This window comes from Peromyscus maniculatus, chromosome 1 (assembly GCF_049852395.1).
Source record: "Peromyscus maniculatus bairdii isolate BWxNUB_F1_BW_parent chromosome 1, HU_Pman_BW_mat_3.1, whole genome shotgun sequence".
Lineage (NCBI taxonomy): Eukaryota > Metazoa > Chordata > Mammalia > Rodentia > Cricetidae > Peromyscus > Peromyscus maniculatus.
In genome coordinates, this window is record NC_134852.1 from 176,308,734 (window position 1) to 176,336,164 (window position 27,431).

Below are 27,431 nucleotides of genomic sequence, written 5' to 3' on the forward strand. Positions count from 1 at the left end.
GAGAGAGACACAGGAAGTAGGTGGGAGGGATTTGGAGTGGTGCAGGTTTTTCTTGTTTGGCAGAGTGGAAGCATGGGTCTTTTGGAGACACCAAGAAGGAGAGAAGGCAAGCTTTTTGCTACTCTGCTTGTCTGAGCTAGCAGGTTTTCACCCCAGCCTTTGAATCTCAGGTCTTATTTATACGTGGAATGATAGAGATTTAGCTAAAGCTACCTTTAGTGGCAGCAGCAGAGCCTGTGCCTGCAGGAACAGAATTCCTGCCAGGCTGAGGCCTGAGCAGCCAGGCTGTTGCTAGAGAAGCAGGCTGGTAACCGTGGAGTTGCAATTGCTGGCTGAGATAGCTGTAGATTAGGGCATCATAGCCACCGTGCCGAAGTTGAAACAACAATTAACCTACCAATTCTTGCCAAAGTTCTAACAAACGTAAGATGGGGAAGACTTGTCATCTGTGGAAGTGACAGGAGGCAATCATTGCTCTAAAATCCCCAAGGAGCGATGTGAGAAGAACAGAAGAAAGTCACTCACTAAATAGACGTCCAGCACAGAGGCGTTGTCGTCCTGCATTTCCAGGGTGTTTGGCTCAGCAGTCAGGTAGATGGTTCCCTCTTCCAAGGTGAAGGTTGAGCTGGAAGGTAACCCTTTGCTGTAAAAACAGAGATGAATAGTGAGTTGGTGGCCTGCAGAACACATCCAAGGATGTGTCCCAAGCTATGGCTAAAAAAGGCCGTGGCGGTGAATTTTGGGTTAAAAATCTTTTTTTTTTTTTTGGTAAGTCACCCTGAAAATGTGGCCATTTAGTTTTAAATTAAAAAAAAATGTACTCTAGTAATAAGCATTTTTTACTTTAAATAAAATTTTGTTAATAACATCTTTTCTCCCCACCCCCTTATATATGTGACAGTTCACGGTGTTTGCAGGAGGTGATTTGTGGGTCCCATCTTGTGATTAAGGGTTCTGTGAAGCTGGACGTTCCCTGCATCACAAATTTTGCATGGTTGGTTTTCATTTTTGACTGCTGTGTTCCTCTTACTTATCCATACATTGCTAGTTTACAAAGTGGATCCATGCATTGCTGGTTTACAAATGGATCCATACACTGCTAGTTTACAAAGTGGATCCATACATTGCTAGTTTATAAAATGGATCCAAACATTGTTGGTTTACAAAGTGGATCCATACATTGCTAGTTTACAAAGTGGATCCATACATTGCTGGTTTACAAAATAGATCCATACATTGCTAGTTTACAAAGTGGATCCATACATTGCTAGTTTACAAAATGGATCCAAACATTGCTAGTTTACAAAGTGGATCCATACATTGCTGGTTTACAAAATGGATCCAAACATTGCTGGTTTACAAAATGGATCCATACATTGCTAATATACAAGAAATGCTTCTGCTTCTCTCCCTCTTTCTCCCTCCATTCTTTTTTCCTCTTTTTTCTTTCCTTCTTGTTTTGGGGTCTGAAAAGTCCAGTACTTCAGTGGTTCTCAGATTTCAGTGTATATCAAAGTCTCTGGAGGGCTGGCCACAGTGCAACTTCTAGGACCCTTCCACTGACACTTTTGAATCAGAGGGTTTAGTGTCGAGTCCATGAATTACATTTCTGACCAAGTCCCAGGTGATGCTCAAGCTGGGCTTGTCCCAGGACCACACCTGGACTAACAACACGAAGTGCTATTAGGTACTCTATGAGCATCCCCTACAAGGACCACCAGGGACACAATAAAAGCCCCAACACCACAGATAGCTGGCATTGTTTTTGTCCTGGTATTATAACCAGTATTCATTGATGAAGGAGCTGCCTTTTTTTTTTTCTTTTGGAGACAGGGTCTCTCCAATAGTCCAACTGTCCTGGAACTCACTATGTAGACCAGGCTGTCCTCAAACTCATAGAGATCTGCTTGCCTATGCCTCCTGAGTGCTGGGATTAAAGGCATGGGCCACTATGCTTGGCTGAACTGGTCTGTTTTGACAGTATTTAAATTGGGTATAGGCCAGGGATGTACAATTATCCCTCTGTATCCGAAATAAAAGCGATGCTTTCACCCAGCAGGAGTTTCCCACAGTTTTCAAGGACAGAACATTGGAAGCAGCAAGGCAGGAAGATGATATTGGTGTTGGGACTGTGTCTGGCCATACAGGTGGAAGAAATTCCATTTGTGGGCTTCCTGGGTAACCTGTATGAATATATAAGTGTTTGTCAACTGCCGCTTAAAAATACTAGAATGTAATTATAAAGCGTAAAGAATAAGGAGGCTTTTGGGAGCCCACTACCTATGATGGGACACCACGCACAGCCTTGAGGTGGGGGGAGGGGCTTGGACCTGCCTCTACTAAATGTACCTCCCTATAGGAGGCTTTACCTTCTTGTAGGAGGGAATGGGGGGTGACCGGTCGAGAGGGGGAGGCTGGAGGGGCAGGAGGAGGGAATTGGTATGTAAAATAAATAAAAAAATTTTCTTAATAAAAAATGATAATAACAAAAAAACATAAAGAGATAACGCAAGAATGAACCCCAACCTAAGTCAATGTACCCTCAGCCTAGAGCAAATTGTCTTATCCCTTAAAGATGCCCCGCACAGAAAAAGGATGCACCCCCAAAGGATTTCACGCAAATGCGATGAGTAAGTGAATGCCCACTGGGAATTGCCCTGTTTCTTTTTGTTTTGTTTTTTTAACTGCACTGTTGATTTCCCAGGCACCCATCTATTCGTAATCAATTTAATGTTTCTCAGCCTGTGGGTTTCCTAGGTTCCATTTTAGGAGTCACTTACAAGTGAGGGTGTCTCTCTTGGGAAAAGGCTTTCAGAATCTAGTAGCAGGGTCAGAGCGCCCACCATTTCTTGGACTAACAACGAGGGAAGATCTATTTTAGAAGCGATGTTACGTGACTGGGTTTAGGAGCCTGGCAACCTGCCTGGGTTCTGTACCATCGAGTTCTGCCATCACTCCCTCCATCTAGACCTTCTGAGGGCCGGGTACCTCTAATGTGCAATGAGCTGCTCAGGAAACCGCATCTATGTGGTTCTGCTTTTGTCTCTTGGAAGCCTAGGGGGCTCCCCGGTACCCCCGCCACTCTGCTCCTGATAAGTCGTAACCTTCTCACAGATGAGTGTGCTGCAGGGGAACTCATCTCACCACGGTCCTTTGGGCGGAGGACATTCATGGTGCTTTGGTGCCATGAGGGCGGTCGTCTGCCCAGTGACATCAGCTTGGCTTCACACAGAGCATTAGCTGGGCTGGACCGTGGAAACTGTCATCACTAATTAAAGTCTGGAACACTGATTTCTGTTTGCTGACCTAATGAGTGTTTTTATAGCTTACTCTCACATGTGTGTTCAGGGAACAGATGGACCCAGCCACAGTTTTTGTCTTTCAGAAGCCATCTTCTCACTGCCTCGATTAAAAAAGAAATCGCATAACATATCACGCGGCGTAGGTAAGTTAGGGTGCGAGGCCACAGCTCTAGCCTGAATCCCGCCTCTTCCAGTGAGTTCCCATCAGCATCTCTCTTTTTAGCTTTTCTGGTGAGACTTTTTTAGATTCATTTCTATTTTATGTGTATGAGTGCTTTGTTTATAAGTTCATCCATGCCTGGTGCCCTCAGGGGCCAAAAAGAGGGCATCAGATTCCCTAGAACTGGAGTTAGAGACGGTTGTGAGTCGCCACCGGGTTGCTGGGAATCTGTAAGAGCAACAAGTGCTCTTAACCCCTGAGCAATCTTTCCAGCCCTCTTCATATCCTTGGATGAACCTTGGAATAAAAGGCACCCAACCAAGGCATCCATTGATTCTCTAGGGAGGATGCATACTCTCTAATGCCGAGTTTCCTTCCAACACCTGTTATGTATATTTTATTTTGCAACTAAATTATATTTAGCTGTTTTTATTTTTTTTTTTTTTAAATTTAATAGGCATTGGTGTTTTGCCATGGATGTCAGGTCCCCTGGACCTGGAGTTAGACAGTTGTGAGGTGCCATGAGGATGCTGGGAATTGAACCCTGGTCTTCTGGAAGAGCAGTCAGTGCTCTTAGCCTCTAAGTCATCTCTCCAGTCCATATTTAGCTGTTTTAATTCCATCATCCACACATCATATATCTGTTAGCACTCCACATTACTTCATCTCTGCCTTCTCTCTATCTTCCTTCTCTCACTTTATATTGGACACATAAAAAATAAATTTGCATGCCATTTCATAATGGCAACTAATGCTTATATTTTATCTTATAATGATAACTAGAATTTTTTTTGTTTCCTTCATGAGTTGCCTCCAAAATTAGAAAATCAACACACAGAGTTTATAGTATTGAGGTTGTCTAAATACTGGTTAATGCTGGGCCAATGGTGAGCTAGCGTCATATTTTTATCTCTGGGCTCAATGTCACGATTGCTGGACCATGTCAAGAAAAATGTTCCTGGCATCAAGGTGTGCATCCTGGCACACGGCTCAGTGGAGCCTCTGGCTCCCTTCTTTCTCACTTTTGCTTAAATTCATGCCACATTTTAGGATGCTCCACGTTAAAAGGCTTTGTCTTTTAAAGCTGACTGCGCTAGGGAGAAAAACAAGACAAACCAAACCAAGGGTGTCTAAAGGAAGGGCAGAGGCGGAGCCAAAGCCCTGCTTCTGTGATGACCTGCCACGATTCAGGGAAAGTCATCACCTGGGCACAGAACCCTGGCTCCCCATCCGCAGAGGAACCCGGGCAGCCCACCTCACAGCTTCACGGAGGGACCAAGCCCCTCTATGCAGCTGAGAGAAAGGCCAACCTGAGGGAAGGCTTTTCCTAATGAACAGAGGAGAGCAGCGCCATCCTTCCCGTTCTGGGGCTGTGCCTCCTTGCCCTTTGATGAGGTTTCTTTGCATGGATGGATTTATCACAAGTGCTTGGAAAGGATTCCTGTTTTGGTATTCAAAGCTTTGCTCCTGGAACAGTAACCAATAACACTGTGGGTAGAGAGCTCTCCTTGCAGGGAAAAACCACAAATACAGCTGGGACTCACTTGGTGGCTGCCAAACCTCATTTGGTCTTGAAGCCGCACGCTGCTTTTGTTCCCACAATGCCCAGGTTGGAAGCAAAGGTCAGCATGCCACCTCCAGCTCCACTCTGATGGAGGAGGGGAGAGGCTGTTGCTTTTCTCAGGAACTGGCACCAGACTTCATTTACAGCCTGGGAGATGTCCCTGTGCAGCGGGCTCATGTCCCTCCATGACAGAATCCCTGCATGCTGAGCTCTTTGGCTGAGTGAGGAGGAATGCCCACGGGGTATCCAAAAGACCCAGAAATGTGGCAGGCTTTGACCACGGGTAGCATCCATACTGCCAGCTGTCCACACTCTTAGCCACTTCTGCCTCTGGGAGCAGGGCTTCTCAGAGAGTGCCTGTCTCTTCTGCTCTGTTGTCAGGAGCAGGGCTGCTGTTCTTCCTCGGCTCCACCTCAGCTATTTTTAGGCCTGGAGACTGCCTGTTTCCAGCCGGAGTGCAGAGCAGCGGGCAATCTCAAGTACTGATTGACGGCTGCCTGTGGCTGTAGAGCTTGGCTTAACCTCCCTGTTTACAGGCATAGAGCCTGCTGCAGACACAGCACAAAGCCGGGCCATGGAACTGACGGACAGACAGAGAATGAAACAGGAAGGGCCTGCTGCTCAGAGAGCAAGCCTCCGAAGCTACTGAGGGCCTGCTGCCCTCTGAGAGGCGCCAGCACAGAGTGTGGAGGGTAGCTGGAGGGAGGAACCTGCAGGGAACTTCTCTCTCTCTCTCTCTCTCTCTCTCTCTCTCTCTCTCTCTCTCTCTCTCTCTCTCTCTCTCTCACACACACACACACACACACACACACACACACGTCTTTCTAGCAGCCCTGCCCAGCCCAGCAAAGACACACATGTACGCACATGCCCATGTAAAGCAGGTAGTTATTTACACGTTTATGATCATGTTGTACATAATAAGATGACCCTGTTAAGGCCGAGCCTCTTGCTATGTATTTTGTACTTTTCAGCTGGAACTCTACCTTGTTTAAACACAGGTCACCTGGAATTAAACCCAGGCCTGACTCTGGAGCAACAATAAATATATTCAGTCTCAATCCATCCAGCCTCCATGAGAATCAGTTCCCCCTTTCTAAGAGAGTCTGAGTCTCGGCAATAATGTTTCAGTTAGTTAATAAGGAAGAGCAAGAGAAAAACAGACAGGTGACAAATTGTCCCGAGAGACAACTTCATTTTTTGGCTTTGTCAAAAGAAGCGGGGATAACTATTTTCTGGTTTTGAAAGTATCAGGAATTGAGTCCAGGGTTTCAGGCAGGAGAGGTAAGCATTCTACCACTGGCCTATCTACCCACCTCAAGATGGGTATGTAGATGTTAAAACAAGAGCAAAAACTAAAGAAGCCCGCCCCTGACAGACTTATCTCATGACAGAGAAACGTTAATTGACATAGATCATAGAAGAGATGTGCAAGTGAAAATGACCAACTCCCCCAGAGCAGACAGACAGACAGACTGCAGTGCTAGTTTTGTGACCTTGGTGGGAGAGGTGGAAGGGAACTTCCTGAGGAGAAGGGAAAGAACTCCCCACCACGGTCTTTGATGGCTACCTGTGAACATGAATGCGTTTGTCCCAGTTCATTGAGCGATTTGCAAGATCTCAGCATCTCATAATGTAAATTATACTTCAATTGGCTCACATCTGCAATTCCAGCACTCAGGATGCTGAGGCAGGAGAACTGCCATGAGCTCAAGGCTAGCCTGATTACACACTGGGTTTTGGGCTAGCCTTGACTACAGAGTGAGACTTGTCTTAATAACAAAACAACCAACCCCTCCCCAAATCATATTTTCAGAACGAACTATCAGCATTAAAAAACCTGATTCTACTTTTCTGTTTACAAAATGATACACCATTCAAACATTTGATAGCCTACTTCATACCAGGTACTATATTAAAGCAAAAGGTAAGTTGGTAAATAGTTCAGACATGGCTAGGTTGCCAAAAGAGCAAACTTTCAAAAAAAGTTGGGAGAACATTTTAAACGTCATTGATGCATACACACACACACACACACACACACACACACACACACACCACACACAGGCACATACGCTCACTCTCTATATACATACTATGGAACATTATATAGTCTTGAAAATAATAGAAGCCATGCCATTTACATTGACACAAATAGACTTACTGGATATTATGCACAGTGAAATAAGCCAGGCATAGATGAACAAATATAGAATGAGTTCACATAGGTGCAGAATTTTCAGGGAGGAAACGGGAGAATGATGCTGATCAGATGGTACCAAGGTTTGGCCATGCCAAGTGAGCCAGTTTTAGATACCCAGTTCACAGCACAGAGGCCGCAGTTACTAATATTGCATTGTACACTTGAGATCTGATAAGGGAACTGACTTGTCTTTTTGTTACCCACAGATCTACCCATGTGATGTGATGGGTATGTAAACTAGCGTGATCATGGTAGTAGTCCACAATCTATACATGTGTCACACCATGATGTTGTATATTTAAAACACATGTCATTTTTGGGGGAGGTTTTCAGGACAGGGTTTCCTTGTATAGCTCTGGCTGTCCTGGAACTTGCTCTTATAGACCAGGCTAGCCTCGAACTCACAGAGATCCGCAGACTGCCTCCTCTGTAAAAAGAAGGAGTTTGGATTTGGTGAGGTCCTTTGAACTCCCTAATAACTTTGATTCTTAGCCTTAAATGTTCTCTTCACAAAGTGTGAGATTGAAGTGGCCTGTTAGGAATATAACACGCTGAATTGGGAATGCCTTTTCTTGGGCAAACCAAAAAGACGGAAGTTTGTGCTGTGGGATATTTGTCTGCCCTGTGTGAAGATGTGCTGTTGTGACTGGTGCAATAAAGAGCTGAACAGCCAATACCTAGGCAGGAGAAGACAGGCAGGGTTTCTGGGGAGAGAGAGGAAGAGGAGGAGGAGGAAGAGCCTATGTGCATGGATTTCGCCAGCAGACTCAGAGCAAGTCGGATGTGTCATACTGAGGGAAGGTAAAAGCCATATGGCAGAATGTAGATTAATAGAAGCAAGCTAGTTAGGGACAAAACCTAAGCTAAAGGCCAAGCTCTCATAATTAATAACGCATCTCCGTGTCATTATTTGCAGGCTGGTGGTCCCAGCAAGGAAGTACTGCTGAGACAGGTGGGCAGGAAGTGGTCCCCAAGCTAGGCACTATCCTCCCTGTTTTATACCACAATGATGCAGCTTTGTGGGGGGCGGTTTGCAGCTTGTTTCTCTCTCATCTCTTCAATGCTTTCCGCTGTCAACCCAGAACAGGTACGCTTTCTTCAGAGATGATGTCACACGCTGATTTGGTCCCCCTAAATTTGTATGCTGCGGTCTTAGTCCAGAGTGCCCCAGAAGGAGACCTTATTCGGACATAGGGTTGTTACAGATCTACTTTGTTGAGATGAGCTCATAGAGGTAGCTCCACCCTGTTCCGACATGACCTGTGTCATTATGCAAGTGAGAGATTTGTAGCACACACAAGGAAAATTTGTAACACACACATAAGATAAAAGCAAAGAGCTACATCTCAGGAATGCCAAAGATTGCCAGCACACTCCCAGAAGCCACATAAAAAGCCGGGACAAGTTTCTTCACAGTCCTCAGAAGCAACGGACCTTGCCGCACCCAACTGGGGACTTGGTCTGCAGAACTGAGAAACAATACATTTCTGCCATGTTACCACTAAGTCAGTGGTACTTTATATGGCAGTCTCGCACAAAAGTCAGAGTGGGTTAAATGGTTAATGCAAAGGCTAGTTTTAGCAAACGGAAGGATTCACTAACCCTCCTTCCCTTCTGGTAACTCATTGCACCATTTGTGACAAAAGAACATCCTCCTCTTCCTCCTCCTCCTTAAGACAGGTCTCCCCTATGTAGCCATGACTGGCTTAGAACTCACCATGTAGCTTTTGGTGGCCTTGAACTCACAGATATCTACCTGCCCCCATCTTGAGTGCTAGGATTAAAGCCATGTGCCACCATGCCTGACTGGAAAAGAACCCCTTATTGATATGAATTCATATATGAGCAAAAACCTTTAAGAAATCCACATTGTAGTGTGTTAAGAAAGCATAAATGGGGTGATCTGGGGGAGGGAAAGATTAAGGAGGGGGGACAAGGAGATGGGGAGGGCAGAGGAAGAGAATGAAAACAATGTTCAGTGACACACGGTGTGGACATACTACAAAGAAACCTATTACTTTATATGCTAACCAAATAAGTAGAAAAAAAAATCGGCATTTTTAAGTACCTGCAGAAAAGTACAATTCCTACCCCTTGTTAAACATTATGTTTTCTGTCCTTAAAAACATAAGGCTTTTCTTCAGTAAAATCTAACAACTTTTTTTTGGTGTGCTTATACCTTAGATTTCAGAATTTACTTTGGTTCTAACTGTACGAGGAGACGTCCACACTTGGCAAAGGGGGACATCATTTAGTCAGTCAACAATAAAATCGAAAAAGCTGCTGGAAAAGTTAATACGAGAACAGATTAGAAGGGCAGCTTGGCTCTCACAGACCTGTTTCACAATTACGACGGTTCACTGCTGCTGGAACAGCATTTGCAGGGCCGGGTTTTACTGAAGCCGTTAGCATCCAAGTGACAGGAGGGCTTCTCATGCATGGCTTGGCTAACACCACACTAATCATGGGCCTCACTTAAATAATGAGAAAATATCACGGTAACTGCTAGTCTCGGAGGTGCATGTCAACACTGTATCCTGAGTCATTAGGGGCACAAACAGTTTAGGGACAAATAAATTGGACAGAGCTCCAGCGGCCACAAAGGGAGGCGCCTGCCTGGTTCCCTCACAGCAGAGATGATCTGGCATCATGGACGTGCCGGGAGGAACAGAGAACTTATTCTGGTTTCTGAATTATGGCTGAGCTTTAATTATCTCTGCCTGTAGCTCTTTATAGATCAGAGTGTTAGCTGTGAGTTATGGATCAGAACCAGGTGTGTCCGAATCATAGGTCAGTTCACTCCAGCTGTTTCAGTCGGATTCTCAAACTTGAATGTGCATTAGAAATGCCAACAAGCCTAGGAAGTTGCATTTTTTTTTCCTTGCCAACAAAGTATTTTAATAGTTATAAACGCTTCTCTCCAGTCAACACTAGGACACCCAGAGCCAGAGACCCTGCTGGCTGCCCCGGGGCTGGGTTAATGCTGTGTGTCCAGAGAAGTGCACATCTCAGGAGATGATCCTCAAGGATGGCCTTCCCTCCTCCAGGGCCCGCGGCTGGTCTTCCACCTCCCCCGTCCAGTAAATGTCATACCGGACTAGCTGCTGAAGGGCACAGCTGGGCTCTTTGAGGCTCTCCATCGGCTGCAGGACACTGAGTCACCCATGCAGTTGTCACCGAGGTCCAGCTCCCGCAGGCTGCGGTTGGTCAGCAGGACTGAGGCAAGGCGGCTGCAACCACTGTTTGTCACGTCGCAGCCCCCCAGCCAAAGCACACGCAGCACTGTTCTTATTCTATGTGCATTCATGTTTGGGCTTCGTGCATGTCTGTGTGAAGGTGCCGGATCCCCTGAAACTGGAGTTACAGGCAGTCATGAGCTGCCATGTGGGTACTGGGAATTGAACCTGGTTCTTAGAGGTCTTAGAGGAAGGGCAGCCAGCACCCTTAATCGCTGAGCCATCTCTCCAGGCCTGGAAGCTGCATTTTTAATATCCAGGTTTTAAAGTAGCTGGATCTAGAATTTTCTTTACTTTAAAGCAGTGGTTCTCAACCTGTGGGTCGAGACCCCTTTGAGGGGTGTCAAAAGACCCTTTCACAGGAGTCCCCTAAGACCACTGGAAAACACAGAGATTTACAGTACAATTCATAACAGTAGCAAAATTACAGTTATGAAGTAGCAACGAAAACAATGTTATGGTTGGGGTCACCACAACATGTATTAAAGGGCCGCAGCATTAGGAAAGTTGAGAACCACTGCTTTAAAGTGAGAAGGGATGGTAAAGCCGTGACATCCAGTCTAGAAATGGTGCAGCATATCTTTGAGAATGATGGCGGCCCAGGAAGAGCCATCTTACGGAATACGGCCAAGAACGGGAAGGGAGATGGTTGTCTAGCGATACTGTTCAAGGGAGGCGCTGCCTTTGTCTTTGAGGTACTTGTGTGTCCTGATCTAGAACGGGTGCTCAGTCTGTCCACAGGGCTAGTTAGTATTGTGCTCAGTGGGCTAGGATCCCCTTAGTGTGTGTGAGCTTTGAATAGCATGGGTGTTGGTGACGTTAGATATGCAGCCACTTACCATGTCACACTCAAGTTTACCTTACAGAAGGTGCCATATGTAAGCAGATAAACAATACAGTGTTGTGTTAAACACTGAAACCATCATTTAACACTGCTCACACACCTGGCTTCTTATTATGCGTCAACGTGCAAAGCAATTTGTAAATATAAATATTAAAGTATAAAACCTGCCATTGAAATTACCCCCTCTGCACATGTATTTTACCTACTCTGAGGAACATTCAGTTCTCTGTCTCTGAGTCTGATCTAATTGCTAGTTGTCTTAATAACTGCCTGTCATTCACACGTGTTGAAGTCCTATTTGCATGAAACAATTTCCTGGCAATTAGTCTGAATGATCTGAAAATATTCATGCTGAGGCTCCTGCATTGCATGTCCTCAGAGAGGCTGTCCCATCACCTACGAGTTGATTAAGAAATCTCTCAGAAGTTTTGGCCCTTGCCTTCTGGATGCCCGTCGATGGGGTTATTCAGTTGGACATGGACTTGGAGCACGTACTCTAGCCATATCCCCATGGAATGGGGATACAGTCGCCTTCTGCTGTGGTTTGGATGGATGCTTCCTGAAGGCCCACATGTCCAGAGCTGGTTCCCAGGATGGTGCTGGGAGGTAGGGGTGGAACCCAGTGGGAGGTGCTTAGTTTTCTTTGGAGCATGACCTTAAAGGGGACAGTATAACCCATCTCTTTTGTTTGTTTGTTTGCTTGTTTGTTCTGTTTTGTTTTCTGGAAGGGCCTTAACTCTTAACAAGTGCTCTCTGCCTTTGCAATGTGTCAGGCCCACCAGAGAGACCCAGAGCAATGGGATTGACGGACCTTGGGCTGGAATCTCTGTAATTGTGAGCCCACACATACCTTTTCTATTTTTAAATTTATTTTTATTGTTTTTAATTACATGAAGATGTTTGTATCCGAATGGGGGGATGTGTGTGTGAGGGCAGGTGCCTGCAGAGGCCAGAGGTGTTGGCTTTCTTGGTGTGGGAGTTAAAGGAGATTGTGAGTCACTTAACATGGCTTCTGGGAACTGAACTGGAATCTTCTGGAGGAGCAGCAGTTCCCTTAACCACTGAGCCATCTCTCCAGCCCCATCTTTTCTCTTTATAAGGTATTTTGTTGAAGTAATGGGAAGCAGACTCAGACATCCCTTTTAATTACACAGGGTTGAGATGAATTACATAAGTCCAACTATCTCCCATGTTTCTCGTTAATGAGAAAGGTCTAGTAAACAAATGCCTTCTTCTCCACCTAGTGCCGGAAGTCCCCGGGTTTAGCTTCCTCATAGTTTCAGCAATATATGAACATCTGTAAAGACCCAGTGAAGTTAACTTTTATAATATCTGTCACTTGTGATCCATACATATTAGCTATTATTAGTATCATCATAAAATTGTTATGTACAGAGGTTTTTACTAAAAAGGATCCAGTAGTGAATTATAAATAGTAAGATACTCAACAGCTTCACTCTGAGGTCCACACTTAACTGTCAGACTGCCACGGAGGCTGTAGAACTTCTGCATCTGTGTCCAGATCTTGCCCACCATTGACGAACGCACCGTTCCGACACGATGCTGGTCGGCATTTGACTTTACATTAATAAGATGAAAGTAAAATAAATATGTTCCAGAACTCTACCTACTTGTCAATGCTATGAGTGATTTTGTTGATGCACGGGAGACTAATTTCCCAATATTAGAAGATTATTTCCTCAATTTGTGTGTGGCACAGTGAAACAGCCATGGCTACAGTGCACTTCTGAGAGAAACTGGCAGATAATCAACAGAACAATAAATCCGGCTCTGACTTACGGGTGCTTATGAATTGCCAGAGAATAAACATTTTAAATGTGATCTCTCAACGTGATGTCACTGAATGCTAGGAAGAAATGCGCGGCAGCCCACGATGACATTGTATTTCCACTCTATAGACACATAGAGACTTGGCAAGAGATCGATGTTGAGGACTAACTTCTAACAGCACAACCCATTTAATGAAAGTTCATGTCATTTAAGGATAAATAATGGCAGAGTCTAGCAGCTGCCAAACGGAAAACTTTGACCGTTGATTTCGTAAGTCAGAAGGAGAAAGAGTCAGCACACCGTTGCAGGAAAGGCAAAAGGAAACATTAGGGGCCGATTTTACCATGGGCTGCTGAAGTTACTGCTTCCATCAGAACAGTCACAGCTACTGGCAAAATGATGGAACAGGAGATACAGGGAGCCCAAAATGCTGGTGGGACTCCAGACCTGTAACAAGGTGCACCCAAATCCACAGGCTCATCTGGGATTTGTTAACTAACAGGTGCTACACCCGTGACTCAGTGAACACAATTCCCTGACAATATTTTGATTTTTAAAAGTTATAGCTCACCTACTTTTTCAGCTCTAAAAACTTGATATTTAAAAATGTGCCTTTACACTCAGAATATAATATATCCGAGGAAATAAACCCTGCAGCATTTTGATGAACAAGAACTCATCTGTCTTTAGGCTAACGACCTACTTTGTCTTAGCTACATTTCCTCCCGTTGAGGGAAGGGCGATCTCAAATGGCTCCCCTTGGTGCAATATTGCTGTCAAGGTAGGATAATCTACCAATTGCCAGGAGCAACTCAGCACCTGTGGTAATCGTGAGAGCTTAGGCCAGCCTTGCTACAAGCACATAATGAAGAAGCATCCAGAAGACTTGGCGCAGGGCCTGGCTTTGACAACATGTAATTAACCCTAGCTGTAATTCTCCATGACACAGTTCCAGAGAAGAAAACAATCCCAGGGAAAACACATGTTCCTTCAAGCAGTCTAGGTGACTGGTTAATGATTTCAGGGAGCTGGCACCATTTCTCACAGCACAGGGGACAGATCACCAGAAAGGTCTCTGCACTCATGCTGGGTTCTGCCTCAATCTGTCTCTATTATGTGAGGTAAATAATGCCACTTTTATCCAAAGTTTCCTTACCCTCCCCCACCCCAGGTTTGTAGCCCTGGCTGTCCTGGAACTTGCTCTGTAGACCAGGTTGGCCTTGAACTCAGATTTTCACTTCCCCTTGTTCCTCTGAACAGACACTGATTCTGTTTCTTCTCAAATGTATATTCGACCTTCTTTCTGAAACTTATCATCAGTCTGCCCAATTTCCAAGAACAAGGCTGCCTCTCCCGACAGATCATAAAGCAATTCCTGGGGGGGACTGGGGTGCAAAGGCGGAGTGTGCTCGGGTGCAGAGACCCGAGAGAGAATGTCGGTCTGCCAAGCAGCCGGCTATGCATGCGAGGCTAACATTTAGGCTGCTGAGCATTGGTTTGAACTTGGGCAATTGCTTATATGTGGCTTGTTTTAAAATTCTGTCGGGTGGTGGTGGCACACACCTTTAATCCCAGCACGCAGGAGGCAGAGGCAGGTGGATCTCTGAGTTCTAGGACAGCCAGGGCTACACAGAGAAATCCTGAATGGAAAAACAAAAACAAAACATTCATTTTGATTCTATGTTTAGGCTGGTCTTTCTCTCTCTGTCTCTCTCTCTCTCTTTCTCTCCCTCTCCCCTATCTCTCTTCCCCCGTCTCTTTCTCCTTCTTCACCCCCTTTCTCTCTCAAATACATTTCCCTCTTTCTGGTATTTTTTAATTTAAAAAATCCCGAGTTACTCCTCCACCCCATGCCGTGTGGCTGGGGCTGGCTGAACTCAACCAAATGCAGCCCAGGCCTTCTATCTGCTAGCCTGTGAGAGGACTCCAACATCACCTCTGCACCACTTAGGAGTTGGTGAGGAGGTGCCCAGTGGTTGGGCACTACTATGATCTCCTTGTGATGAGGAAGCATGGTCCTGCTCAGCGCTATGATAGACTGAGTGGGACAAGGGGACCCATATGTGGGCCTGGATGCGGTCCACCACAGGCTCCGAGGAGAAAACACGGGGCCCACCCAGCACTTTGTGGCACCAGGCTGACAGGCACCACCATGGTGAGCAGATGTATGGTGTGGTATGGGAGGGAGAGAGAGAGACAAACGGTTCATGTTCTGTGACTAGAGGTATATTTAAAGAGGCCAAAGAAGTAAGGAGTGGGCAGAGGTGGGTGGCTTGATTGCCACCCAGGGCCATGGTGATGTCTGGGCCAGGGCTGCTGCTGGGGCCCATATCTGGGTTCATGGTTCTGATGCAGGCCTCAGTTGATGTCCGTGACTCCTGATACCACCATAGGCCAAGAAGATAGGGCTGTACAGAATTAGTCCTGCCTCTCATCAGCTGAAGCACCCAGGAGAGAGGGTCCTACACTTCATCTGGGCAGCACAATAGAGCTGACCCTGTTTGCAGGGGCATGGGTGAGCTGGCCCTGAGGGTGTAAGAATGGCATTGAACCCCTCTTGTATGCTGTATGGCAGCATGGGTGAGGGAAGGATGACCCCCTCCCCTTGCCACCTGCAGCAGGTGGGGGACTTGACCCAACCCCTCACCAGCTGCCCCACTTGGGAGAACAGGTCCTGCACCTCACCTGGGCAGCACAGTAGAGTTGACCCTGTAGACATTTATCTATGATGCCCATCAGTGAGCCAGCCCTGAGGTTGTGGGAGGGGCAAAGCTGGTACTGCCTCCCTCAACTACAGCGTGGTGGTGGGAGGGAGGGAAGGATGCCCTCCTCCCTTACCCCTACCGCCTCCAGCTGGCGAGGGAGCTGACCCTCCCCTTTACCAGCTGCAACACTCGGGAAATCAGGCCCTGCACCTCCTCTGGGCACCGGAGCTGACCCTGTTCACTGGGGCACGTGGGTAAGCCGGCCTAAGAACTTGAGCCTGAGAGATCTGGCCCTGCCCCTCATCTGCCATATGGTGGCATGGGCAGGGAAGAGCTGACCCTCCCTGCCTCATGTCTGAGGTAGGTGGGAGAGCTGGCCCTGAAGTCATAAGAGCGTGAAAGCTGTCCCTGTCCCTCACCAGCTGCAGCAGTCAGAAGAGCAGGCCCTACACCTTACCTGGGCAACACAGCAGAGCTGGCCCTGATGGTCCAGGTTAGAAGAACCGACCCTACATGAAAGAGGGCATGAAAGCAGGAGAACTGGCCCTGCCCCTTGCTCATTGCTGCCAGGGGTGAACTAGCCCGGGCAATGCTGGAGAGCTCACCCTGGTGGTGAGGACAAGGGAGAGCTGGTGGGCTGACCAACCCTGCAACTACCCAGGCCCAGAACCAGGGTTATGAGTTGGCTCATCCCAACATCCACCCCATCTGTGATCTGCTGGAGCACGTGAAGGAGCAGGTCCTGCAGACCCAAAGCTGCAGGATCCCCACAACACAGGGCAACAACAGGATATCCAAGGAGAGTCCCAGTGAGGGCCCAGCATGGATAGAGTAGCAGAAACCAGAGGCCTCCAACCAGATCAATGACTCAGCAACAAACACTTACAAGTAAAGATATATGAATGAAAGGGTAAACCGTGTAACTGTGTCACACTACAGTTTCCATAACAAGACTTTTTTCCTTTCTCTTAAATTTTATTCTATTTTTTGGGGGGGTGGGGAGAGGGGAGTTGCAAGGTCAGGGGCCAGATACAAAGGGATGGGGAAATGAATGGGATCAAGATGCATGATGTGAAATCCACAAAGAATAAATACAAAGAAAGTTTCAAAAAATCCTACAGTTCAAAGTGTACTGCAGCTGAGACTAAAGAATAGCAATTATCACCCCCCCCCAAGAGTGATAACCTTCGCTCTGTTTCTAAGCCTGACACTTTACATTCACCGTCCAATTTACAATTTTAACAACCTGTCAGGGTGGGCATTACCATAACGGTTTCACACAAGAAGCATCAAAGGTCAGCATGCAGGGGCAGTCTTCTAGCCCAGGCTTGCCTGGCTGCTGGATAACACCAGCACATCCCAGGGGACCTTGGGATGCCATGGTTTTGACTAGGCAACAATTTTGGAGAGATAGAGACCAGGCTGGCAGATCTCACTATTAAAGTCTCACAGAGCATGGGTGTGAGCTGGGATGGGGGTAAATACAACAGTTGATCCATACTTCCTGCCAAAAGATCCCAATACCAACCATCCAGCATGTATTTTCATGCTAAGAGTAAACAGAATGTACTAAAACAGCATTCTGTAGGAAAGCATGGAAAAAAAAATCAGATGTTACACATGTCACAATTGCGTGAGAATACAACTATCTTTTATTGCTGAAATCACAGCTGCTGTGTACCCAGCATGGACAGCTAGAGAGAAGGAGAGATTTTTTCTTACACTGGGCACATATAGAAAGCAAAACAAAATAAAACAAAAAGCAAAAACCAAACCTTTGATCTCACCTCAAGTTCTGGGAGTTAATGAGTTTGTGCTATGAGTTATGAAGCTGAACATAACTAACCTTACAGGGGTTGGGATTCCAAAGCACGTTAAAACACAACCCATGCCACTCATCAATCACAGTTCAACATCTGCAAAAGGACTCCCAGGACTCACCAGGTGACTTCTGTGTCCCCTGTGTAAATAGTTGGTATATTCAATTTCCCATTTCTTCAAGCTTTAAAAAGCAGGTTAAAAAAAACCACTAATCTTATTTATTTATTTGTAGTTTTTAAAGACAGGGTCCCACTACAGAGCTCTGGCTGGCCTACTACTTGATAGATAGATCAGGTTGACTTTGAGCATAGAGCGATCTGCCCGCCTCTGCCTCTGTGCTGGGATTAAAGGCCTGTACAAACCATACTTGGTGTCAATAGACAGTTTTTTAAAGGAAGGGATGAGAGGAGCGTGTACGGGAGGTGTTAGACATTTTCCACTGTGACTGACACTGGAGAGAAGTAGGAAAGTAATTAAAGAAGGGAAGATGTATTTTGACTCCCCCCCCCCCAACCTTTTGTGTTTTTCAAGACAGAGTTTCTCTGTGTAATAGCCTTGGATATTCTGGAACTCATTTTGTAGACCAGGCTGGCCTCAAACCCACAGAGATCCACTTGTCTCTGCCTCCTGAGTGCTGGGATTAAAGGCGTGTTCTGCCACACCCGGCTTCAAGAGGCAGTTTTTTTTTTTTTTTTTTTTAAATTAGTCTAAAAAAACTACATAACTTCTTTAGTGCGTAGGCGTGCATGTACCACTCTCTAAAGCTGGTTCTGTCCCACCACTCTGTAGGTCCCTGGGACTGAACACAGGAAATCGGGCTTGGTGGCACCTGCCTTTATCCACCGAGCAGTCGGCCCCCAAGGGGCAGCTTTAAAACATGGCTGCCTAATAGTCTCAAGAAGACAGAGGGTTCCTGGAAAGTGTGGCTCCTGAGCCAGTAGAGGGTCTCAGGATGCCACTTGACATGGAAGGCGTCCGCTCTCTTCTTAAAAACAAACTCCGCACCACATTGTGGTTTGTCAGTTTTCCCTGATGTCCCCCTTCTGTCCCACTCAGGATGCAACACAGCGTTTAGTCAGCGTCTCTCTTGGGTCTCTTGTGGACTGTGATGTTTGTCAGAACTTTATTTATTTATGACCTTGACACTTTCAAAGGGCGTCTTATGGAGTGTCTTCCAGTTTGGGTTCGGTGGCGGATGTCTCCCCTGGGTGAGACAGCAGTCACGTGTTGTTGAGAGGAAGACTACAAACGCTAACTTCTGTCCTTTTCACATCCTCTTAACCCGTTGTCGCTGATGATGCAATACTTGATGGCTTTGCTGAGCGTATAGATGAGGAGGTCTCAAGACCAGAAAGTCCCCTCCCTTCTTCCTACACTGTGCTATTTGGCAGGGAGCTGCTGAGTGTCGCCTGCAGGCTGAGGATAAAATAAGATGTCTGTCCTTCAGCCAGCAGACAGGCTGTCTGTACGATGCACTTGCACTTTTCCTGTGTGGGAGCTTCCTCTCTCCTCCCTCGTTTATTTAACCAAGGATTCATATCCGCATATTCTTTGGGACTTTTAAAAATTTTTTGGGGGGTCACGACTCAATGCCATGCTGCTTCATGCCTTCAATTGTTTCCATTCAGCCACGAAAGGCTCCTTCGGTTGGCACCTGTGCCCTCTGGGCCCTTGGTTTTGCTCCCTGAACACTTAACCACCTTTAAAATGATATCGATTTCAATCTTGAGTGTGTGCGTCAGAGTGCGTGCACATGCATGTGAGTGGTGGTACCCTGGCAGCCAGAAGAGGACGGCGATCCCTGGAGCTGGAATGACTGGCAGTTGCCAGCTGCCTGAAGCGGGTGCCAAGAACCAAACCCAGGCTCTTTGTCAAGCAGCAAGAGCTCTTAACTGTTGCGCCGTTTCTCCAGCCCTTTAACAAAGAGCAAAGAATAGAAACTCCCACCTTTCGGTTCCACTTTATAGTTAATCCCACAATTTAAAATGGACTTAATTTGCTTCATCATTCATCTGTGGGGGGAAAAATCGCTCTCCCTCTTGTATGCAAGGGGTTTGGAAACAAGTCTCCTAAGCTGTTTTTAGTTCGTGAAAGGGTTGGGCTTGCAGAACTGTGTTGTCGGGAGCAAACTGTCCTAGAGATGAGCTTCTTTCCAGGGGTGCTGGATTAGTTACTGTCGTCATTGCCGTGATAGAACACCTGCTAAGAAGCTAAGGGAAGATTCATTTTGGCTTATGGCTTCACGTTGGGAGAATGCATGGCGAGCTGGGCTCCTCGCCTGGAGCTGGGAGCTTGTGGCAAAGCATGCTATTTCTCTTAAGATCAGGAAGCAGAGCTGGGACCGGAAGTGGGGCTGGGTTGTCAAGGAGCAGCCAATGAAACCTACTTCCTCCACCTGCTCAAGACTCGCCAACCTCGCAACAGCGCCACCAGCTGGTGGCCGAGGGTTCACATACACGAGCCGCTAGGGACCGCTGCACACTCAAATCCTAACAGTTCCCTCTTGCCAGTCTTCACCTTACCCTTTCAGATTACACCTCACGGGCTGCCAAGCTGGGAGCGGTGACGAGAATGCTCCTCAGCTGGAAGTCAGAGGTAGTGCAGAAAGAATGTGGGGGCACCCACCTTAGAGGAATAGCAGGAGTTCTAGGTGTCCTTTGACCCCGCTGGTGGGCATAGTGCCCAGCATGTAGCATGGTTAAAAACCGGCTATTGTTGGAATAGTCTAGTCTAGGCTGTCCCATTCTGTTCATTGGCATAGAGTTCTTCTCACCTCATCCCCATAGTAACCATCTTTTCTCCTTTTCATTACATGCAGCAAATACATGCGTTTGTGTGGATGTATGCATGCATGGGTGAGGATGTGTGTCCAAGGCCAGAAGGTATTTTCCTCTCCCTTGACATATTATTTTTATTTATTTTTGAGACAGGGCCCATTACGGAACCTCAAGCTATTTGGTCTGGCTATGTTGACGGGCTAAGTAAGCCTCAGGAAGCCACCTGTCTTCATCCCCTCAGCACGGAGTTTGCATATACATGCTGGCACGTCCAGCATTTTCTGTGGTGCTGGGGATTTGAACTCAGGTACTCGTTTGTGCAACGGACACTTCTCTAACCGAGCTATCTCCCTGATCCTCCTCTTCTTTTTTGAGTCAGGGCTTTATTCTGCAGTCCAGGTTGGTCTTGAACTCAACAGTCATTCTTTTGCTTCAGTCTCCCACACAGAGGTGTGAGCCACTGGGCCTGGATCGATCTCCTTCTTTTTGACCCTTGATATCCACCAAAAGGCCACATACTGAGTATTCATTTTCCCTTTAGCAATGGGGTTTCGCTGCATTACTCAGGCTTATCCTGAACTCCTGGCCTCAAGGGAACCTCTTGCCTTAGCCTCGAAAGCACCAGGACTTGCAGGTGGGAACCATCATACTTGCACCCCCCCCCCCACCTCCCTCACCCCCTGCATTTTAGTCCTGAAGGTCTCACTACGCTGCTCAGGCTTGTCGTGAGCTCAAGGGAGCCCTTTGCCTCAGTCTCTCCTGTAACCACAGCTGCAGGCGTGAGTCGCCACGCCCACTGTTTGCAGTGACTGTGGTGGACATCTTTAGACTCGTGGAGATGAGGAGACAGGCCTGGTGATGTGAGGTGACACAGCTGGTTAATCACCGAGGGAGCAAATTCAAGCCTCTGTGCAAAGCGACACAGCCTGAACGTTCCTCAGAGGAGGCACCGTGCGTCCCCGGGGGGGGGGCAGCTTATAGTTCGGACCCCTTAAGGCTTTATGCTTGATGTTTGCCTTTGCTCTGCTCGTGAGGAGAGAACAGAGGCATTATTACAGGAGAAACGGGCGTCTTTCCTTTCCTCTGTGTTTGTTGTGATTGAACGATCTCCTCTTGGGGGGCCGATTTAAGACACCCCTAGAAGGGCAAAGTCTCAGGGAAACTCAAGGATATTCTAGTTTAAAAAGGTACATACATGTACTGGTGGTGAGGGGCGCACGCCTTTAATCCCAGCACTCGGGAGGCAGAGGCAGGTGAATCTCTGTGAGTTTGAGACCAGGCTGGTCTACCAAGAGAGTTCCAGGACAGCTAGGGTTAGGCAGAGAAACCCTGCTTTGAACACCTGCCTCCCCCCGCCGCCAGCCCCCCCCCCCAAAAAAAAAGCTACATGCTCTTTCTCTTTTCTCTGCAAATGTCCTCCCAGGCCCCTTAGTTCTACGGAGAAGCGTAGCATCTCCAAGCCACCAATTTCTTTCCTAACCATACCATCAGCCTCTGGCTTGTAGGATAATCCCTCCTTTGTAACTTCCACGCTTGGTTTCTGATCCTGTGCCCTTGGGAGGAAGGAGCGTTCAGCTCGCACTCACACAAGCCTCATCAGCTTTCTGGACTACACAGGGAGTCGGGTGAGTCCTAGGTCAGGCGGGCTCTGCTTGTTTGCAGGCAGACTCAAGGGAGCAGCCTTCCCAGCAAGGCAACCACGGAGCAGATGCCAATTCATTCAAAGTTCAAGGTATCAATACAGCACTGTTCTGAGGCAGCAAGATAGGATGTTTACTTATGATAAGTAAATATTAGGCCTTTCCCTCCCTGACGGGGCCTTGACATCTCTCAATGGCCTTTTAAATCCTTTTGGAAACCCTTAAGAGACATCTTAGTCCATCCCGTGAGTGGAAAGTGCCTGCCTGGGTGAGGGTGGATCTACATGAATTTCTAAGTGTCTCTCACATTCAGAATTCAAAATAAACAAGTTAAAGGACACATGGACATGCCTGAATAGAAAGCCTTCCTGAAAAAACGAGATGATGTTTAAAGGCTGACCATGGGGGAGAGAAACGCTATTGATTTCATTTCCTTCTAAAATGCGTAGCAGGTGCTCAGATGAACTGAACTAAAAAATAAGGGAGGGGTGTGTGTGTGTGTGTGTGTGTGTGTGTGTGTGTGTGTGTGTGTGTGTGGTGGAGGGAAATAGGTAGCTCTACTAACTGCCAGGAGCTTAGAAAAAGGAGATATATTTTTACTGACGCGCCCCCCGCGGCCCCCCCCCCCCCCCCGTCCCCGCCTCCGCCCGAAACCCCTGGCCTCTGTGGCTCAGATCTCAAGTTTTAATTTAATTTGGCTTGAAGAACTCACCCACTGAAAGTTACTGTCAGAGCAGGAAGAAGATGCCCGAAGTTACTAACACCGAACTCTGAGTGCCCAGGCAGGGAAAACGCCAGGAAGGAGCTATGGTATGGTGTATGCTAGTTTTGTAACTTGGCTCCAGGGTTTGAGGGTGGAGTTTTGGCAATCAACTTCATAATAAACTATCTCTGGCTGATCTGGGAGTAAAGACCCTTGAGCAGAGGGGTTGGTCATGTTAATGGCTAAAATGTGTGTATTATAATCAAAGAGACACGAAAAGTGTCTTCCTCCCGGGGCTGGCTTCACATACATGTGACCTGTGCAATTGCATGCGTTCCTATACTTGGGAGGCCCCAGCCTAGTTTAATATCCTGCATTTGTGTGTGTGTGTGTGTGTGTGTGTGTGTGTGTGTGTGTGTGTGTGTATACGTGTTTTTTTTTTTGGTCCAGGCTAGCCCCAGATATACTCTGTAGCTCAGGATGGCCTTGAACTTACAATCTTTCTGTGTTAACTTTTAGACTTAATCAAAGCACATCACATGCTCTTGTTAACAATCTTCGAGAAAGGGGTCTCAGATATTTATTTCTCATGAGACCCTTCACATTACAGAGTTAGTTGAAAACGGTTGTGATGTTTTGAGAAGGTCAAATTGACATACACCATAATATATAGCATCGAGAGTAGAGTCTTTTCAGGGGCTTGTGGTCGAGTTCGGTGGCAGAGCTGTGCAGGGCACATGGGGGAAAAGCTGATTTTTCTTTCTTCAAAATTTAGATTGGGAAAAGACTTGCAAGGCCCGAGGAGAGGTGATCTTGGAGACATGAGTCATGGCGAGCATCTTATGATGCTGAAACGCTTTAGTCACAATTCAGAACTGCCTTGAATGCAGCAGGACACGTGGCCAAAGGGCACTGCCCACAATGAATGCTTTGCTCCGCTCGGTGAGCCACCTGTCACGTCTTTAGAGATCCGTCCTGGCTGTTTGGTGAGAGCCTAGGCACCAGCAATGCAAACAGAACCAAGTCAGCTGCCTGACCAAGGATCGCAGGGGACAGTGGTTGGCTAGTGCCCCCCCCCATCACTCTGGACCCTACATCCAGTGCAGACAAACCGAATAATTCTCTTAAGACCAAAGAGCCTCGTGAGAGGCATGTGTAGAGAAAACAGCAGGCCTCTCCTCTCTCTATCACAAACATGCAATCTGTCCATTCTTTTTGGGGCAGGGAGAAGTTCAAACTTCAATCCTGGCAGAGCTAGGGGATTGGTTCAGCACTTGGCTGGGAACTTCAGCTTTTATCTTTGTGTTCTTAAATCTCAAAACAGCCAGTCATAAACTTTATGCTTAAAGAAACTTAATGAGGCCTCTGAATTCAGACAGGACTGGTCTTTCAGTTTGTATATGGAAAATATTCTACCTTTGGTAGGGGAGAGACAAGGCCAGATCTTTTGACTCTGCAACTACAAGAACAACTTGTTCGAAAATAAATGCTTATTCTGGTTTTTTTTCCCAAATCAGATTTTTAAATGAAATGGAATCTCAGTAGTACATAATGTAATGGATGAAAGGAATTGGAGAAGACAAATGGCCTATTAAAAAAAAGATTTATTTTATTTATTATGTATGTAGTGTTCTGCCTGCATGTGTGCCTGCAGGCCAGAAGAGGGCACCAGATTTCATTATAAATGGTTGTGAGCCACCATGTGGTTGCTGGGAATTGAACTCAGGACCTCTAGAAGAGCAGTCAATGCTCTTAACCTCTGAGCCATCTCTCCAGCCCCAAATTACCTATATTTGATACATTTGATGCTTCCCTCCTCACTTCCTGTTCTCAATTTTTTTTTTTTTTTTTTTTTTTTTGTTTTGTTTTTCGAGACAAGGTTTCTCTGTACAGCTTTGCGCCTTTCATGGAACTCACTTGGTAGCCCAGGCTGGCCTCGAACTCACAGAGATCCGCCTGGCTCTGCCTCCCGAGTGCTGGGATTAAAGGCGTGCGCCACCACCGCCCGGCTCCTGTTCTCAATTTTGATTCACAGACCCCCTTAAAAAAATCAGTAATGAGAGGGAAATTAGTTGGGGAGAGGGAGGCAGTTAAGACAGATGCCTCTGGCTAAAAGTCTAGTTAAGTAGGCAGCCCATCTCCCAGAATCCTGTCTACTAGCAACTGTCTTTTCTCAACTCCATTTTTTTTTAAAGACTTAGTCTCTGGAGCGGGTAGAACAGAGCCTTTGGATTGCAGAGCACCAGCACAGTTCAGGAACGAACATGGGATGAGGTGGGGTCAGCCCACAAAACCGGCCTTTGTCCTCCAGGCTGGAGAGCCCAGGCAGTCTCTTCGGGGGAAACTACACACTCTGGAAGACAGAATCTGATCTGAGAGGCTCCTAACACTCCCAGCTCTGCCAAATCACCCCAGAGCAAATCCCACAAAGGACAAGCCCCAGCCACATGCTTTGAGGAAGTGTCCCACCTCTTGTTTGATAATTTCATTAAAATATTACACACACACCAAACAACCGACGCACTGAACGCATGTAATTCAGTGTAGCTTTTCGTCTCCCCAGAGTTGTGTGACAATTGCATACTCAATTTAACAATGTTTTCTGTCCCTCGAAAGATAACTGTACTCATTAGCAGTCCCCCCATTTCTCCCAAGTCCTTCCTGAGCTCCAGGTAAGAGCCAATTTACACTCTTCTCTGAAGATTAACAGTGGCACACTTTTAAGTCTCATCAGACAACTAAGTATTATAGAAACCTAAGAAAAGCCACTATTGTAAGAGAGGGGAAAATACGGGGAAAAAAAAAGTGCTAGTTGTAAGGAGGTGGGATTAAAGGGAGAAGAAAATCCCCCCTCCACCTCAGGACCACTTAGATCCTCAGTGAAGTTACTCAAACTCGGAAATAAAAGGAGGAACCTAAACAAGGAAATAATTGGGAGAGAAAAGGTCTTGGGCAGGAAAATGTAATAGTAGGATTGATTCAAGAACAGGTCACGAGAAAAATCCAGGTCATTCCACTTGACAATCGGCGCCCAAGAGAAGACAGCAGATGGGAAAAATCGAAAGAGACCTAGACAAGGTCAGTGCTTAGGGCTTTCAAATGAGATCAGAATGAGAGAAGAGAAAAAGCAGAGGCAAGGAAATCCAAAGAAAATTTCGAATTATAAAAGCCAACTCAGATTAAAAAAGAAAGAAAGAAAGAAAGAAAGAAAGAAAGAAAGAGAGAAAGAAAGAAAGAGAGAAAGAAAGAAAGAAAGAAAACTGGGAAAATATCTCAACCCGGAGGACTTTGTGTAGACTGCGAAGGTACAGTGTACTTTATAATGGGTGAAAATAAACCCAACTCCATGCATCTTATCAGAAAGAAAGAGACAATCTCTAAACTTTAAAAGGGAGAGAAAATAGATTACATGCAATGGGTCAGGAAATAGTAACTTTGAACCCCACAACAGCTCAGGAAGCCTGGAAACAACTCAATAAGGCCCTCAAAGGCCTGAAGGAAGCCCGTTCCTAGTAAGGCTCAGTGCATTGCCAAACCATTACTTAGGAGTCAGCTTAGCAGAAAGGCATTTCAGATACCAGGATCTCAAGACTTCCCATGAGGCCTTTCTCAAAAAGATCCTGGAGAATGTGCTCCATAAAAATCAAGGAATGAGCTAATAAGAGGAAAATACAAAACGACAAAGAGGCGGAGCCAACATCAGAGAGGAAGGAGAGCCTAGAGTAACACAAAGGATGCCCTTGGGATGGCAGGTCCTGGGCACGGGAGCAAAATGGATGCGGTCAGAGGTCTCTGGGAGAAGCATTCAGGTGCATGGGTCTAGTCGACTGTATGATATATCTGAGCCAGCCAGGCATGCTGGGAAGCTTGAGAGTTAACTCGTAGGAAGTATAAGACACCTAAGCACAGAGCATAACTCACCTTGGGGGAAAAATACAAGGCAAAGAACGATGCTTTCTAACAGGGCACAGTTGTGAGTGGTGTTTGGGCCATATGGACAAGGCTAACGTAACTAAAATGGTGACATGGTTCTATTAAGAGAGCAGAGGAGATAAGCTGGTTGGCATGGAGGTAGGGATGATGAGGGAGCTAGTGGTCCATGCCTGTGGAAACTGGAGAGCATCCCTGGTTGTCCAGAAATCACTCATCTCTCCCCAGTCCTTAGTGGCAAAATAATTTTGTGAAGAAATGAAGGCTGGGGACAGATGGGTTGGTGATTTGCATATTAGTCTATGGAAGTATTGGGTTCTACAGTGTATCCTTTCTTTTTTTTTTTTTTTTGGTTTTTCGAGACAGGGTTTCTCCGTGTAGCTTTGCGCCTTTCCTGGGACTCACTTGGTAGCCCAGGCTGGCCTCGAACTCACAGAGATCCGCCTGGCTCTGCCTCCCAAGTGCTGGGATTAAAGGCATGCCCCACCACCGCCCGGCTCAGTGTATCCTTTCTAAAAATAAAACCTAGAAAGACACAGAGATGCATGAAGGGTATATTTATTGCAACAGAAATACTTATGACATGATATATGATGGCATTTATACGCTGATTACCTTCGTTTTCTTGGCAGTAGCAGGCTTCATGCATTAGAGGTTAGCGCTCTACCCCTGAGCTGTTAGAGCCCTAGCCCCTATTATAATCTTTCAAAACTTTACTTATTTTTATTTTTTTCTGTGTATGGGTGTTTTGTTTG

General features: G+C 46.5%; 1 protein-coding gene across 1 annotated transcript in view; it reads right to left on the bottom strand.

The window, feature by feature from the left end:
• Pip5k1b (phosphatidylinositol-4-phosphate 5-kinase type 1 beta) overlaps window positions 1-27,431 on the bottom strand; it is a 276,063-nt gene that overhangs the window by 13,417 nt on the left and 235,215 nt on the right. The window contains exon 14 of the mRNA XM_076561464.1: window positions 526-643. Coding sequence (XP_076417579.1) covers window positions 526-643 — 118 coding nt within the window. The remainder of the gene's footprint in view (window positions 1-525; window positions 644-27,431) is intronic.